At 64.4% G+C, this 15,452-nt stretch overlaps 4 protein-coding genes across 4 annotated transcripts in view; 1 reads left to right on the top strand and 3 right to left on the bottom strand.

Annotated features, from left to right (window-relative positions):
• The window catches only part of SNTB2 (syntrophin beta 2), a 6,465-nt gene extending 4,744 nt beyond the window's left edge, over positions 1-1,721 (bottom strand). Inside the window, exon 1 of the mRNA XM_027685078.1 lies at positions 1,256-1,721. Within this exon, the coding sequence (XP_027540879.1) occupies positions 1,256-1,697 (442 nt within the window). The 5' untranslated portion in view covers positions 1,698-1,721. The remainder of the gene's footprint in view (positions 1-1,255) is intronic.
• Positions 1,722-2,686: 965 nt separating this feature from the next.
• UTP4 (UTP4, small subunit processome component) lies at positions 2,687-7,700 on the bottom strand. Its single transcript, XM_027685072.1, has 16 exons — positions 7,448-7,700; positions 7,007-7,198; positions 6,836-6,920; positions 6,647-6,736; positions 6,326-6,534; positions 6,019-6,190; positions 5,848-5,939; positions 5,347-5,443; positions 5,100-5,164; positions 4,888-5,004; positions 4,534-4,693; positions 4,184-4,290; positions 3,851-3,946; positions 3,478-3,663; positions 3,280-3,390; positions 2,687-2,911 (listed from the first exon to the last, which is right to left on the bottom strand). Exons 1-16 carry the CDS (start codon positions 7,604-7,606, stop codon positions 2,795-2,797), a joined length of 2,055 nt encoding a protein of 684 aa, XP_027540873.1. The 5' UTR covers positions 7,607-7,700; the 3' UTR covers positions 2,687-2,794.
• On the top strand, positions 7,201-9,360 carry CHTF8 (chromosome transmission fidelity factor 8). The gene is made up of 4 exons (XM_027685085.1): positions 7,201-7,337; positions 8,221-8,261; positions 8,357-8,474; positions 8,549-9,360. Exons 1-4 carry the CDS (start codon positions 7,320-7,322, stop codon positions 8,762-8,764), a joined length of 393 nt encoding a protein of 130 aa, XP_027540886.1. The 5' UTR covers positions 7,201-7,319; the 3' UTR covers positions 8,765-9,360.
• Positions 9,361-9,935: 575 nt separating this feature from the next.
• HAS3 (hyaluronan synthase 3) lies at positions 9,936-13,502 on the bottom strand. Its single transcript, XM_027685077.1, has 4 exons — positions 13,462-13,502; positions 12,016-12,636; positions 11,395-11,496; positions 9,936-11,289 (listed from the first exon to the last, which is right to left on the bottom strand). Exons 2-4 carry the CDS (start codon positions 12,634-12,636, stop codon positions 10,366-10,368), a joined length of 1,647 nt encoding a protein of 548 aa, XP_027540878.1. The 5' UTR covers positions 13,462-13,502; the 3' UTR covers positions 9,936-10,365.
• Between the last annotated feature and the right edge of the window lie 1,950 nt (positions 13,503-15,452).

Here is a 15,452-nt window from a genome sequence, read left to right on the forward strand (position 1 = left end):
AAGGGAAAGGAAGGGAAAGGAAGGGAAAGGAAGGGAAAGGAAGGGAAGAGGCGGCTGCCGCAGCGCCCATGCCCGTGGCGGAAGCAAGGGACAAACATACCACAGGGCTGGAGGCTCCTGAGGGATGGGATCAAACGGCCGGGCGGCGTGAGGAAGGACGCGGTGAATCCGGCCTGAGGTCCCGTGGGGACTCTGGCTGCCTCTGCCAGTGGCCCTGGCCCAAGCACCAAGCCCAATGCCACATCTCCACCTCAGTCCCCACAGCACCCAGCCGTGGCTAAACCACCCCGTGCCAGCTGTGTCCACTCCAGGGAGCCCACCCATGGCCCCTTGTGCTGGCACAGTGTGCCAGGTGCAGGCAGGCAAGCAGCAGCACCATCTCCATGCTCAGTGTCTGACAGGCACTGTGTCAGTGGAGCAGACCCACACAACTGGAGGACAGATGGACGTGCCAGGACGCCAGGACAGAGTGTGTGGCACACCTGCACAGGCCACCCTGATCTGCGTCACAGGGGGCTCCTGTCCTCGCAGTGCCCCATGGCACGAGCCCCATGCCGCGCCAACGGGCTGGGCAAGTCCTGCCCGAGCTTGTCAGGCTGCCGGGAACAGGTCGGGCAGGAGCCAGTGGCTCCGTCAGGCCAGTCTCGAGCCGGCTGTGCCGTGGGCACGGGGCCTATGGGGACACAGAACCCGCAGGGACACGGAGCCCACAGGGATGTGGGAAGACCCAAACCAAACCCCGAGGCCACAGCCCTCCCTGGGGAAACCTGCCCACCCTGAAGGTTCCATCACCAAAGACAGGGGACACCCTGTCCAGGGGGACACTGCAGCCAGGGCACCCCAAGTCTATCCTGGGGAACCCCAGGTCTATCCCAGGGGATCCCAGGTCTGTCCTGAGGGGACACAGTCAGTGAAGATGTCCCGTCCTTGTCCCCAGCTGTGAGGGGTTCCCATCCCGCCACAGAGGGAACACTCCGACCAGGGAGGGGACACTCCAGTCCCTGTCCCCGTGCCAGGGGGGGGCACACTGGGGTTGGGGGTTCTGGGGACACACACACGTACCGGGACTCGGGGGTGGGGGGAGCGGCGTCCCGCACCCGGAAAAGGGGCTCAAGGGCGGTCGGGGAGCCCGGTGACAGCGGCCAGGGGGTGTGTTGGGACTCGGTAACGGCGGGGGGAGCACCGGGGGGACAGGGTAGCACCGGGGGCCCGTACGGGGGATTCGAGGGGGAGAGGAGGGGGGTTTAGGCGTTACCTTCGAGGATGACCTCTCTGCCGGCTCTCTTCAGCGCCTGCACGGCTTGATCGTGGGTGGCATCGCGGAGATCGACGCCGTTCACGGCGAGGATGGCGTCGCCTAACCGGAGCGCTCCGCTCCTCTCCGCCGCCAATCCCGGGAAGATCCGTGAGATCAGCACCGGCATCCGATTCTCCCGACCTCCCTTAATGCTGATCCCGAGCCCTCCCGCCTCCGCTTTCACCACCCGCACCCTCCTCACGCAACCGGGTGCCGCCGCCGCCGCCGCCGCCTCCGCGTTGCCGTTCACCACGCCGTTCACCACCGACGCATCCCCGGCCCCCGGTTCCGCCGTTAAGCTCAGGGTCTCCCCGGTCAGTTCCGCCGACACGCGGACCCAGCGTTCCCGGAGGAGCAGCTCTAGCAGCCCCGTTTTACAAGCCCGGGTCCACACGGCCATGCCGCCGCCACCGCCGCCGCCGGTCACCGGGAGAAGGGGCGGTGCTTATGTAGAGGGGTGGGGCTCTCCAGGCCCCGCCCCCGCCCGCATGGCGCGCTGCGGTAGGTTCGAGGGTATGGGGGGGCGGGGTGAGGACGCTCCGCCCTCCCCTCCGGTGCGACCAATCGCAGCAGCGGCGGCAGAGCCGCCGCTGCTGCGATTGGTCGCGCCGGCGGGGGTGGGCGGGAAGGCCACGCCCCCGCACGCCATGTCTGGATCTGTGATTTATTTCGCGCGCTGCAATTTATTTCACCCCCCGCCCTCCCCTTTCGCTTTAAATCTCCCTTATTCCCAGAGGATGTCAAATTTCCCTCCCTCCATCCTTAGGGAATGAGGCTTCCTGGCCCCACGCAGCACCTACAGAGCCCCATCCCGAGGCTTCCATACACCGGGTGGCACCCGCGGAGCCCCGTCCTTAGGGAATGAGGCTGGACCCGTCCCTAGGGACGGAGGGTCCCTTGCTCCACGCAGCAGCAAAGGAGCCCCCATCCTTAGGAAATGAGGCTTGCAGGTAGCATCCACAGACCCCTATCCTCAGGGAATGAGGCTCCCCTGCCCCACGTAGCATCCAGATCCCCATCCTCAGGGAATGAGGCAGCACCCACAGACCCCCCGTCCTTATGGAATCAGGCTCCCCTGCCCCACATAGCACCCACAGACCCCCATCCTTAGGGAATAAGGCTTCCCCATACCAGGCAGCACCCACAGAGCCCAATCCTCAGGGAATGAGGCTCCCCTGTCCCACACAGCACCCACAGACCCACAAAGCCACTGGGGAGAGAGAAGCCAGCGCTGGGATTGGATGCTGACATGGACGAAGTTTGGAATTTGGGGTGTTACCTTGTCCCACAGCTCTGTGGAGGAGAAGAGGGATACAAGGATCAGGGTGACAGGGTTGTGTGACAGCAGGGAGTCTCACACAGCACGGATTAGCCGTAAGACCAGAGATGTACAGAACAGAGAGGTTTTATTCTGACAGCACCCTAAGAAAATTCCTACAGTGTCCCAGGAAAGCAACACAGAGACAGCTCCTGAGGCCGGAGCAGCTTGTTCTGCTCTCAGGTGCCGAATTTCTTCTGTTGGACAGGCAGAGGCAGCTGGGTTTTGAAGTCCATGATGGGTCGTTCCACCACAACCAGGGAGTTCTCATCCAGCAGATCCGCAAAGAGCAGGGGCTGCAGGGCAGGAGGTCAGAATCAAAGAATCATGGAATGGTTTGGGTGGGAAGGGACCTTAAAGCCCATCTTGTTTCACCTCCTGCTATGGGCAGCGATACCTTCCACTAGACCAGGTTGCTCCAAGCCCTATCCAATCTGGCCTTGGACACTTCCAGGGATGGGGCAGCCACAGTTTCTCTGGGCAACCTGTGCCAAGGCCTCACCCCCCCTCACAGGGAAGAATTCCTTCCATATATCCCATCTAACCCTGTTCTCTGTCAGTGGGAAGCCACTCACCCTTGTCCTGTCACTCCAGGCCCCTGTCCAAAGTCCCTCTCCATGTCCTGAACACCCTCCTGACCCGACTCCTCAACACCATCACCCACCTGGAACTTCTTGCAGATCTTGAAGGCATGGAGCTGCCGCTTCCTGGCCGTCTCTGGAAGCTGTTTCAGGGTGCTCTGGTTCATCAGGGGGGTGCTGTCGTCGGGCAGGGGCTGTGGGGAGCAGGTATGGCCCAGGTCAGCACTGCCCAGGCCACCACCCCTTCCTCAGGGACGTGGCCTGGGCACCCCAAGGCTCACCAGGGACTTGTCCAGGACACAGAACAAGTAGGTGTCATGGAGAAGAATGTGTGAGGGGTTCTTAGGGTTGAAGGTGATGTGGGTGATGGGCGTGTCCCGCTCCAGCCAGCAGCGGTGCAGCCCCCGTCTCTGCACCGTGCGGCTCCAGGCCGTGTACTGCTGCTCGGGGATGCTGAACTCCATCAGCTGCACAGGCACAAGGGGGAACACAGGGCAGCTCAAGGGGTCTGCTCCTGCCTGGCATCACCCCCACACCAGCACAGGGGCAGCTCCAGCTCCAGCAACAGCCAGATGGGCCCCAGAGCCGGTCTGGAAAGCCCTGAGGACAGGGAGAGGACCGGGGCCATGAGGGCTGAACCAGGAGAGCTCCTACCTGTTGGTCCGAGTAGGCAATGACAAGGTTGTTGGTGCTGGGGTGGATGGCGAGGGCTGACACTGCACAGCTGTAGGTGGGCACCAGGCAGTGATGCTGCAGGAAGGACAGTGTGCTGATGGGATCCACTGGGGCTGCCTCTGATCCCCCTCCCCACACATCCACCCCCAAAGTGGAGCCCCCAGGGCCACCTCTGACATCCATTCCCAGACATCCACCCCAGCCCTGCTCCAGGGCCACAGTGATGGCTCCCAGGGAGGGGCCCTGCCCGCTGAGCCTCCTGCCCCCTGTCTCTCAAGGCAGGGGGGTAGTGAGGGTCACTCCTGCACCCACCTTGAAGCTTTTCAGGTTGTAGACATGGATGGCCCAGTCCCCACTGACGGCTGCCAGCCAGTGCCCGTCTGCGCTTGGCGCCAGGAGGTAAACAGCCTCGCAGCACCCTGTAGAGACCCTCCAGCTGTAAGGGCTGCTGGAGTCCCAGATCCCCCCAGGGGACACTCAGACCCATGTTCCCCTGCCCATCTGGTGCCAGGCCATGAGGGTGGCTCAAACACCCAGAGGAAGGACCCACACACAACCCACGAGGGGAAAGGGGGACACACACTCCTCTCTGCACCCAGAACGGGGAGGGGATATGGATCCCAGGGACCCCCAGCTCCCCCCTAGCTCCCCTCAGCCCACACCTGAGGGTGGCCGAAGCGTGTGCAGGTGTTTGCAGCTCCCCGGCTCCAGCAGCTGGAGCACGTGGACAGATCCTCGAGCGGAGGCGACAAAGAGGCTGTTGGAGTCGGCAGAGAACTGGAGCTGGTAGGCTGGAAGCAGCAGCTTGGGCACTTTTGGGACCTGGGAGCGGGGAGAATATAGTCTTGGCAGCCACCCCACTGCCACCAGCGCTCCCTACGTGTGACACCGGCCATGACAACCCCCCAGGGACACGTCAGCCCACCAGGACCCCACTGCCACCCATTGCTGTCACCACTGTGACACTGACCATGCCAGCCCCCCGTGACCCTGCAGCCCCCTCCACCCTTCCTGACCTTCCTGAGGCTGATGCCGTCGCAGCGCACGCGGTACAGGTGGAACCGGGAGGCGGTGGAGTAGCCGAGCCAGGTGCCACAGGGTGAGACACAGCTGCAGTAGATGTGCTCCGGGCCCTGGGAATGCTGCAGGGTTGATAGGAGCCTGGGGGACTCCCAGAGCCCATCTAGTGCCCCCCTCTGAGGGGGACCCCTGCCCCGCTCAGCCCTACCTTGCTCTTGAGCTGCACCAGGTGCTCGGGCATGCGGCACAAGGGAAGGACCTCGCCATCCTTTCCTGGGACAAGAAAGCACACGGAGCATCAGTGATGGTGGGAAAACCACAGAGGTCCTGTTGGGCAGCTGGGGATCCTTGGGGGAGTAACCAGACCTGAGGCATAGCACAGCTCAATCCCAAAATTCTGGGACAGATGGGCTCTGCCACAGGGCCAATGCCGGAGAGCTACACCTGCGACTCACCAGTCTCTTTAGTGGAGCCAAGTCTCCAGAGCTCCAGGTGCTGGGAAAACTGGAAGAGGAGCAGCCGGGCCTTCCTGGCACAGGATACAAGGCGTCGCTGTGCGGAGGAACAGGCAGGATGTCACGGAAATGGTCAGGCTGTCACGGATCCACAGCCTGGCACAACAGGGTGGGGCACCAGCAGAACACCTTAGGGTGCTGGAGACTCCAAGGTGGGGGAGAACAGGCTCCACGGGATGGGAGCCTGGAAATGGAGACCTGGCAGGACCAGCAAGACCAACTTGCTAACTTCTACCACTCCTTGGCAGAAGCCTCCAGATGTACCAGGTCCAAGGAAGGGGACGCAACAGGACAGGGAAGGGACGCAGGGCCAGGGAAGGGACCCCGTCAGAGAAAGGAGGGCACCCAGAGGGGCAAGGAGGTCCAGCTTCTCCCGCAGAAAGATCCAGCCCTGCCCACCTACCCCACCAGTCACAAGACACCACTCTAAGTGTCACTCACGTGGGGAAAGGTGAATTTTCGGAGCACTGCATCATAGCCCTTCTTCTGCACCTTCTCCATCAGCGGGCGGATCACCAGCTGGGCATCCAGGCCTGGAAGCCAAACAGGGATCAGCTGAGCTGGTACCAGGAGGGGAGATCCAGCCTGTCCCGGTGCCCCTGGCAGTCCTACCCCCGGAGATGAGGGCGGTGGGGCTGTGCGCCACGGCCCGCACGTCATGGCTGTGGTGCTGGAAGGGCTTGGTCCGCACCCAGCGCTTCTCCGATCCACCCAGCTTCACCGGCAGCAGCTGCAGCTGGTAGGTGGCTCCGGTCGAGGTACCCACAACAATGCTGTCCTCCTTCTGGGGACAAAAACCGGAATGGGTTTGTGGGAGCAGACTGAGAAGAGAGGGAGGGCACCATCAGGAGGCACCGAGCCCGGCAGCTCCTGCCACGGGCCCCTGTCAGATGAGGGAGGACATGGGAGTCTCACCAACCTCTGCCACAGCCAACGAGAGCACAGCCGAGGTGCTGACAGTATGGGACTCTGCCAACGTGCCCTGCTGCCAGTCCCAGAACTGTACCCTCCCGAAGGAGTCAGCGGTGACCACAGTGCCTCTGGAAAGGAGGGCGATGGCCCAGATCACGCACTCGCGCTTCACCTTTTCCACGTGGTAGTTCACCATGATCCTCTGTACAGTCTGACCTGCACATGGAGGACAGTTGGTGGTGGCCAGGGATCCCCCCAAGCACAGGAGGCCAGTGGGTGCTGGCAGTGCTGTAGGACAGGCCAGGGTCACCCCCGGGGCAGGAGGTACCTGAAGCGACATCAATGACACGGAAGACATCAATGGAGCCGGCGACGATGTGGGTGTCCGAGGGGTGCCAGGACAGGCACAGCACACGGCCTGGGGAGGGAAGCTCCGGGTGTGACCCCACGGGCTCACAGCCCCTCGGTCACCAGGACACCAGGGGGGACAAAGGGATGGTGCTGCTGCCGGACTCACCTTTCCGCCTGTCCAGGTTCCGCTCGAACTGGATCCCTCCAGGAACGACTTGGAAGATCTTAACAGAACCGTCCTCGCAGCCGATCTGTGGAAGGTCGGGATCAGCCTGGCGGCACAGGAGGATTCCCCGCCCCTGCCGCTGCTCCCGATGCCGTTCCCGGCGGGACTCACCGCCAGCTGGGTACCGGTGCCGTTGGCCGCCATGCTCCAGATGGGCCCCCCGCCGCCGTCGGCCCCGCGGGCCGCGCTCAGCCGAGACAGGTCGTACTCGGTGATGTCCCCGCTGAGCCCGGCCCCGAACAGCCGGTCCCCGGCGGCCCAGCACAGCGACTCCACCGTCCGCGCCTCGTGCCCGGGGATCACCTGCGGGGGGACGGGCGTCACACCGCGGCACGGCTCGGAGCGGCCCAATAGAGCCCGGTACAGCCCCTGTACAGCCCGGTGCGGATCGGCAGGGCCAAGTAAAGCCCGGCACAGCCTCGGTATGGCCCGGTTCGGCTCGGTACAGACCCAGTACAGGCTCCGTACGGGGCCGGTACAAGCTCGCTAAAGCCCAGTACGGCTCGGTACCGGCCCAGCACAGCCCGGTTCGGCCCGTGCCGGCGCCCTCACCTTCTCCTGGTAGTAGTTGGCGGCGAAGTTGTACACCTCGACGGTGCCGTCGGTGCGGGCCAGAGCCAGGCGGGAGCCGCGGGGCTGGCAGGCGAGGCAGCGCACGCCCGCGGGCACCAGCCCGAAGAACCGCACCCGGTGCACCTCGAACTCGCCCATCGCGCCGCGGCGGCCCCGCTCCGATCCCGAGCCCGGTCCCGGCCCCGCTCCGCCCCACGTGCGCGAGGCACCGGAACCGGGGCTGCCCGGGGGCCGCACGTGACCGGAGGCGGAAGCGGCGGCGCGGCGGGAGATTCGCGCGCGGCTGGCGGCGGGTGCGGGAGCGGCGCGGGGGAAGCGGGAGGGGGTCGGCCCGGGCCAGGCGGAGGGGGGGCGGATGGGAGGGGCCCGGCCCCCGAAGGCCCCGTCGAGCGGCCCCGCCCCGGCCCCGCCGCCCCGGCGCCGCTGGAGGGCACCAGCGCCCCGCGCAACCGGGCGGCGGCACCGGGGCGCTGCGGGGCACCGAGAGGGGGAGTGTGGGCATGGGGGCCGCAAGCTCCGGGGAAGGTATGGGTCTGTGGACGGGCTGTGGGACCCGAGGGGGCTGCAGGGCCCGCGGGGGTGGGTATGGGTGGATCTGTGGGGTCCGTGGGGCCCGGGAATGGCTGGAGGGCCCGGGAAAGGGATAGGTCTGGGATCTGGACATGGCATCTGTGGGGCCCAGGGGCAGGAGCTCAGCCTGGGGACCCCAGGGGTAGCAGGCCCTGCCCCATGCCCTACCTGTGTCTCTGCAGCCCCCCCCAGGATCTGACATGGTGCAAATCGTCATCTCCAGGTGAGACCCTTGGGGTCCAGCCCCTGCAGCCCTGTGCCGGGGCACGGCCAGGCCCCGGGTGACCACCCTGGGTGACCCCCCTGTCTCTCCCATAGCAGCGGCACCGGGAGCCTGGCACAGTGGGTGCTGGTGGAGCTGCAGGGCGAGGTGGAGCCACGGCAGAGCGGGAGCCTGGCCGGGAGCCTCCTGGGAGATCTGCACTACACCTGCGAGGTGAGGCAGGTGGCACTGGGGTCCCCCCTGTGGACAGCCTGGCCCTACCTACCCTCACCCTCCACTCTCCCCAGGGCGTCCCTGTGCTCATCGTGGGCCACCACATCCTCTATGGCAAGGTGGTGCAATTGGAGAAGCCGTTTGCTGTGCTGGTGAAGCAGGGAGGAGCCCCCCAGCCCAGCCCTGGGGAGCCACAGGGGCACTACACTGTCTCCGCCCTCATCAAAACCAAACTGCTCTTCAAAACCCGCCCCAAGCCCATCATCACCCACGTGCCCAAGAAGGTGTGAGGGGGATGGATGGGGGCTGTGAACTTCATTCTGCTGCTGGGAAGAGCAGCAAGGACTGAGAAAGATCCAGGACCTCATCCCTGTCCTGCACAGGGAACTCTCAAGGTGATGAGTTCTGTGTCTGGGCACCCTGAGCCCTTCCTGGGTCACTTGTCCCCCCAAAATGACTCTTTTCTGAGAACCATAGATGCTGTGGGTCACTCCAGGGGACATGGTTCCTGAGGGGCAGGGACCTCCTGTGAGCCCATGCAGGGATGTCCTATCTGAGGGCTGCCCTCAGTGCCTGAACTCAGCAGTTCCCAGGGACCCACGGAGGTGCCAGCATGGAGATGTCCCCCTCTACCCCTCCCTGCATCTGCGGGGACACCAGTGCCAGACAGGGACTCAGCCCCAGTCTCCCTCAAATCAGGGCAGGGGGACCAGGAACCCTCCCCAAAACACAGCACACATCCTTGATGCGAGTCTTTATTTCCACAACTCCATCAGGATATAAAAACATTTTTTCCCCTAAAATATGAAAAGAATCCCCCTGGCAGGTTCAAAAATAAATAGATTTACAAACCATCCATGACAATACCAAAGAGCTACAAAAGTCTCCTAAAAAACCTTGTATTAAGTTAAACAAAAAACAGCTAAAACCTCCATTGTAGAAAGGGGTTTTCATCCAAGTCCTGACAAAAAGGACCCAGAGGTCAATTCCCTTGGGAGGGGAAAGGTTGGGAAGCACCTTGCCTAAATCCCAGTGTCTTCCTACTGTTGAGAAGGCAGTGGGGTGGGAATGATGGGGCCATGAATTGGCCAGAGCACCACCACGGCCCCTTTGGGGGGAATGCTCCACACAACCCACAGCTCCCCCCATTTTCCCAGTTTCTCCACACCAGGATTCCCCCATTGGCTCTTTGGCAAAGCTGAAGGGACCTGCTGCCCTCCTGGAGCAGCCGGCCCCCCCCAAAAAGGGCTGGAGGGGCTCCCCGTGGGTACGTGCCTGCACGCAGCAGTGGAGCAGAGGCAGCACCATCCAGCAGTGCTGGCACCGTGCCAGACGGAGACGGTGTGTCCTGGGGGTGGGAAGTGCTGTAGCACCGTGGAGGTGGGACTGAAATCCCTATAAAAAGCACCGAAAGGTGGAAAATTCTGAATTGGGGTGGGGGGAGCGCAGCCAGCAGCGCTCGGCACCAGGATGCTCCATAGGGCACAGCAGGGATGTGGCCAGCGGCACCCAGCTGGGTGATGGGCAGCCCTGGCTCAGCTTCTCCACAGCCAGCTTGGGATGGAGAAATGATAGGGAAAAAATAAACATATTAATAAAAAAATTAGCAAGATTTCTAGATTTGCTGAGAAATGCCAAGGGGTGGGAGCGCTCAGCGCTGCCCGTTGGCTCTGGGATGGGAAAGGGGACTGGGGGTAGTTATCCTGGCACTGCCCAGCACCTGGTGGCTCCAGGATGGGGGAAGAGGGGATCTGAGGTGGTTGCTCTGGCACACAGGGACACCCCAGCACCTGGCACTTCTACCATCCCAGCTCCAGGATGGGGGAAGAGGGGACTGGGGATGATTGCTCTGGCACACAGGAACCCCCCGGCATGTGGCACCACCCTGCAGTCAGACCTCAGTGAAGGCCAGCCCACACTGCTCCTCCCGCTTGCCACAGCGGCGGGCGACGATGGCCAGGTAGAGGGTGAGCAGGGCCACCCAGTAGCAGGCGTAGAGGATGGCACCTGAAATGAGGAAGACCACCTCAGTCTCGCTGAAGAGGTCCTGGCTGTAGGCGGTGTAGGCCAGCCCACCCAGCAGCACTGCCACCCACACCGACACTGGCAGCAGCCCCACAAAGTTCACCACAATGGTGCGGCGCCCTGAGGTTCCCCAGCCCGACTTGTTGATGGTGGCGATGGCAAAGATCTTGGCGGGCAGCAGGCTGGACATGTAGAGGAGGGCGTAGAGGGACATGAAGATCATCTCAGCATTACCACGCAGGAAGCAGGCGTAGGTGGCCTTGATGACACCCACCAGCTGCACCGTCAGCAGGAACAGGAGGATGTTCCAGATGCGACCGCGGTAGAAGAGCTGGATGACGGTGGCAATGAGGAAGAAGGGGAAGAACCCAGTGACCACCGACTCATAGGTCATCCAGAGGTGGTGCTTGTGGAACCACAGTGCATTGTAGAGCCACTCACGAAAGTAGGACTTGCTCCAGCGGGTCTGCTGGTTGAGCCAGCGCAGGTACCGCGTGGGTGTCTCCGTCAGGCACTTGGAGCGAGCTGTGTACTTGGTCCGGTAGCCCAGGCTGAGCACACGGTTGGTGAGGTGCCGGTCGTCCCCGAAGCTGCACTTGCTGCCCAGGAAGGTCTGGTGGTACCAGTCCTCAAGGAACTGCTGCAGGAGGGCGTTGCGGTACATGCCCAGGGGGCCGCTGATGCACTGCACGCACCCGAAGTACGACTGGCACGCACGCTCCACGTTGAAGGCCATCCAGTACCGCACGCTGCTCAGGAAGGAGAGCCATGAGTCGTACTTGTTCAGGATCTAGGGAGAGGAGGGATGTGAGCTCTGGCACTGCTGCAGCCCCCGGCACTCCCAGCCCTGCCCTCGCCTCGCCGCCCTGGGGTGCCCTCCCTCGCACCAAGGTACCTGCACATCGCCACCAACGCCGCCAACACGGGGGTCGGCCTCCAGAATGCGGAGCATCTCGGCAGTGCAGGCGGGGTCCAGCACCGTGTCTGAGTCACACACCTGGGGGCAGAGGGAATGTTGAGCCCCGCTCCCGCCGCCCACACGCACCCGGCAGACAGCCCAGCCCGCAGCCGGGCAAGCCTGAGCCATGGATGGCGAGACCAGGCAGGGCCCTGGAGGCCGGCAGGCGATGGCAGGGAGTGGAGCACCCCGTGGTGCCTGGACACCACTGCCCCAGGACACCCATCCCCAGAACTGATGGAGGACCTGTCCCAGCCACCCTGGGGACCTAGGACCCTGCGCTGTGCCACGCTGTCCCACTCAGTGACACCATGTCAGGGCACATGCTGAGGAGGTGATGTGGCACCCTTGCAGACAGGGCTCGACCCCTTGGCCACCTCAGTGCCACTCACCCCCAGCCCCAGTGCCAGTGGCTCAGGGCCGGTGCGTGGGGCCACATCCAGGCACCCAAGTGCTCCTGCAGGCTCCCAGGGCTGCTCCTATCCCACCCACAGCCCCTCTGCCCAGCTGCCCAGGCAGGACACTCACTGCCCACGTCCCCCCAGCCCATGCATCCACCTGGATGTAGTCCACAGAGTCTCCGAGCGCCCGGAAGGCCGTGTACATCACCTCCCGCTTCCCGCCCCACTTCTGGAGGATGCAGGAGTAGGTGTTGCTGCGCACCAGCGCCTGGACACGGGCCAGCCCTTCCTGCAGCCCGGCCTCTGTCTCTCCCTCGCCCTGCGCGTGGAAGTTGCTCCTCCAGATGTAGCTGCCTGAGTGCTCGGAGCCCATCACGTCATGGAAGATGTCCAGCATGTAGGTGTCATCAGGGCCGTTTCCATCCACCACCATCACCACTTTGAGGTCAGGGAAGGCGATGCGCTTGACAGAACGCAGGCACTTCGTCAGGTAGTCGGGATCCTCCTGGAAGGCAGCAATGCAAAGGGCCACGGAGCGCCCCGGCCGCACCGGTTGCCCCTCGTCCCGCATGCGCCGGTGCTCCAGGAAGGCAAAGAGGCTCTGGATGAAGAGATGCAGCCCCAGGATGGCCCCGTAGAGTCCAAAGGAGAGGTAGTGCTTCTCCGTATGGATGAACTGGTACCCTGTGACGTAGGCAGCCAGGATTCCCCCCAGCACTGCCACGGCAAAGAGGCTGGTCCCCACGACACGCAGGGCCGTGGAGAGGCTCCCTGGCATCTGGAGGAACACCAAGGAGCATCAGGGAAGGGACAGAGGGACACGCTCCCCACCAGGCCTCCCCATAACACAAAAGTGGGGGGACCCTGCTCCTCTGCTGCCCCATGGACACCCTGTCCCTTGCTGGTCACTGGTTTGAGGGTGACACCTTCCCAGTGTCTCCATGGGGCCAGATGAAGATGAGGGTCCCAACCACCCCACTGTGCAGGGTGGCAGGCGAGGTGTGGAGGTCCCAAGCACCCCACAGTGCCCAGTGCCAGCACCCCCTGTTCAGCCAAGTGGGAGCACAGCTGCTCCCAAGAGATGGCTGGGCTAGAGGACAGGGAAGGGCACAGGGACGCCAGGGATTAGGGTGTCCCCGGGGAAATCACGGCCACCCAGAGCCCCCCAACACCCCGACCGCCTGTGGCGGGACCCCTGGCTGCAGGGGTGGAAGCACCTAGACCCCCCTCCCCGCGGCGAGATGGAGACGAGGGGACGGGCAGCGCGGGCAGGACGGGACTGCAGAGCTGCACCAGGGCACGGGTGCGGGCAGGGGGTGCGGGCATGTCGGGGGGTGCACGACCACGTGCGGGGGTGCAGGCAGGGCGCAGAGCCAGCCCCAGGAACACCCGTGCCGCCGGCAGAGCCCCTGAGCAGCCCCCCCGGGGCCTCTCAGCCCCCGGCGCTCCCGACTCCTCCCGGTCCCGCAGCCCCCGGCGCTCCTGGCTACCCGCTACCTCCGACCCCGTAGCCCCCGGTGCCGCCGCCGGTCTCGCAGCGCTGCAGGAGAGCCCCGAGCCGGACCAGCGGGGCCGGGAGGAAGAAGGAGGGGCCGGGACTCACCGTGGAGGTACCGGTACCGCCGCTCCCCACCCGCCGCCGCCGTTGTGCGCCCAGCCCGGCCCGTGCGGCCCCTTTATACCGCGGCGGGGCCGGCACCGCCCGCAGCCCGCGGGGGCCCCGCCCGGCACCGGCACCGGCACCGCCGGCACCGCCCCCGGCACCGGCATCGGCACCGGCTCCGGCTCCGCCCGCAGCCACCGGGGACCGGCCCTGCACCGGCAGCACCTGGCACCGGACGCAGCCCCGCACTGCGGGAGTGATGACCGGCACCGGCGGCACCGGCAGCACCGGCATCAGCGGCACCAGTGCTGCACCGACACGGGCATCATCACAGGCACCGCGGTACAGCTGCTGCACCGGCAGCACCGGCAGCTGCTCTAGTGCTGCACCGGAACCGGCATCACCATCAGCCGGCACCGGCACCGGCGCAGCGCCACGGGCCAGGGACCGTCACTCCATTTCCCCCCACCCCGTTCTTGGGCCCCTCTTATGACGCCCACGTGTCACCTCCCTGTGCTACCGTGTCCTCTCACGGCTATGAGCCACCCGTGTCACCCTGTCCCTGTGGCCGGTGGGTGCCGGGACAGGACCAGGGTCAGCCCGGGGACAGCAGCACCATGTTCCCGTGCCGGGCTGATGGCAAGGGACAGCCAGCTCCGGGAGAAGCCATTCTGAGTCCATAGGAGTTGCAGTTCGGCTCTGGGCTTAAATCCGGCACTTTCGTGTTCCTCACCCCAATACGGGCCATTGTGTCCGATTGCGCTGGGAGCCGGATGCGAAGTGACACCAGGACTGGACCCGGAGCCTCCGAGTGCCGGGAGCTGGGGAAGGGAATCCCTCCAGTGGGAGCACCCTGGGCAGGCAGGTCCCCCTCGAATGACATCCCCAGCAAGGCAGCGATGCCAGCTGGGATCTTCCCAAGCGCCTGGAGCGGGTGGTGAGGAGCTGGTGAGCCCATGGATGGGACAGGGATATGCCGGGACCCTCAGCACCACAGGCAGGGCTCCCACAGGGCAGCAGTGGGCTGCGGGGGTGCAAAGCCCAGCACAGTGGGGTCAGACTGGTGTGGCCTGTGTCACTGCCGTGGTACTGCCAGGGTCCCTGTGGCTACAGGTGCCTAACTACGGGGAGGGGGGACACAGGACAGGGACAGCGTGTCCCCACATCATAGCCCTCCCTGTGCCCTCATCAGAGACCCCTCACTTTTGGTGTGCCTGTCCAAGGTGGGAATCAAACTACCTCCATCCCCAGCACAGCCATTGCTTTGCTCCCAGCAGCAGGACAGTTGGACACATCCTTGCTCTCAGAGGCAAGACAGCCAGACACCTTGTTCCCAGAGGCAGGACATGTCCTTATTGCCAGAGGCAGGATGGCCAGCCAGTGTCCAGCCAGTGGCACCAAAAGAGACTGTCCATTCCAAATTCATCCTCCACCACTTGTGGCAGCCCCTGGACAAGCACAGCTGGTACAGCAGCACCCTGGTGCATGCCCGTGGTCCAACACAGCACCGGGAGCGAGAAGAAGCGCTTGGCCACCACTGCTCTCTCCAGGGAGGACAATGTGCTCCTGCTGCCACTCAGGACATCACATGGAACAGCACGGGGGTGGTGACACAGCTCAGGACCCCCAGCCTGGTAGGGAAGGGGTGTGCCAGACCCCCTCCAGTATCTGGTATGGCACAGGGCAGCTGGGAAATGGGCACCTGAGGTTGTACACATGGAGGGGCTGGGGGCTGCATGGTGCCAGGGGAGTGAGGGGGGTAAGGGCTGGGTTCCTGAGGACTCTGCTCCCCCACCACCGTAGGTGTGCAGCAACTCCCAGTGCAGGAATGAGGCCTGTGGTGCTGCAGCACCCATGGGGGCTGTCCTGGCTGGAGGCGGGGGTGACCCCAGTGTTGGGGTGTCCCAAAGCACATGGTGGTGAGCGTTGGTCCCAGACAAGTGCCTACAGCCACAGGGTCCTACAGCCCCTCCTTGGCATGGAGAGAGCTC

Source organism: Neopelma chrysocephalum, unplaced genomic scaffold, assembly GCF_003984885.1.
Source record: "Neopelma chrysocephalum unplaced genomic scaffold, ASM398488v2 Primary Assembly neopelma1_68, whole genome shotgun sequence".
Classification (NCBI taxonomy): domain Eukaryota; kingdom Metazoa; phylum Chordata; class Aves; order Passeriformes; family Pipridae; genus Neopelma; species Neopelma chrysocephalum.

Bases quoted from the DNA above. Each gene is read 5' to 3' on its own strand.
- CHTF8 (XM_027685085.1), top strand. The intron at 8,262-8,356 runs GTGAGACCCTTG...TCTCTCCCATAG, and splicing joins GTGCAAATCGTCATCTCCAG to CAGCGGCACCGGGAGCCTGG. The intron at 8,475-8,548 runs GTGAGGCAGGTG...CACTCTCCCCAG, and splicing joins ATCTGCACTACACCTGCGAG to GGCGTCCCTGTGCTCATCGT.
- UTP4 (XM_027685072.1), bottom strand. From the start codon at position 7,606: ATGGGCGAGTTCGAGGTGCACCGGGTGCGGTTCTTCGGGCTGGTGCCC. The intron at 6,535-6,646 runs GTACCTCCTGCC...CTCCATGTGCAG, and splicing joins TGTCATTGATGTCGCTTCAG to GTCAGACTGTACAGAGGATC. The intron at 5,005-5,099 runs GTAGGGCTGAGC...CAGCATTCCCAG, and splicing joins TGGTGCAGCTCAAGAGCAAG to GGCCCGGAGCACATCTACTG.
- HAS3 (XM_027685077.1), bottom strand. From the start codon at position 12,636: ATGCCAGGGAGCCTCTCCACGGCCCTGCGTGTCGTGGGGACCAGCCTC. The intron at 11,497-12,015 runs GTGGATGCATGG...CTCTGCCCCCAG, and splicing joins ACTCTGTGGACTACATCCAG to GTGTGTGACTCAGACACGGT. The intron at 11,290-11,394 runs GTACCTTGGTGC...TCCTCTCCCTAG, and splicing joins GCGTTGGTGGCGATGTGCAG to ATCCTGAACAAGTACGACTC.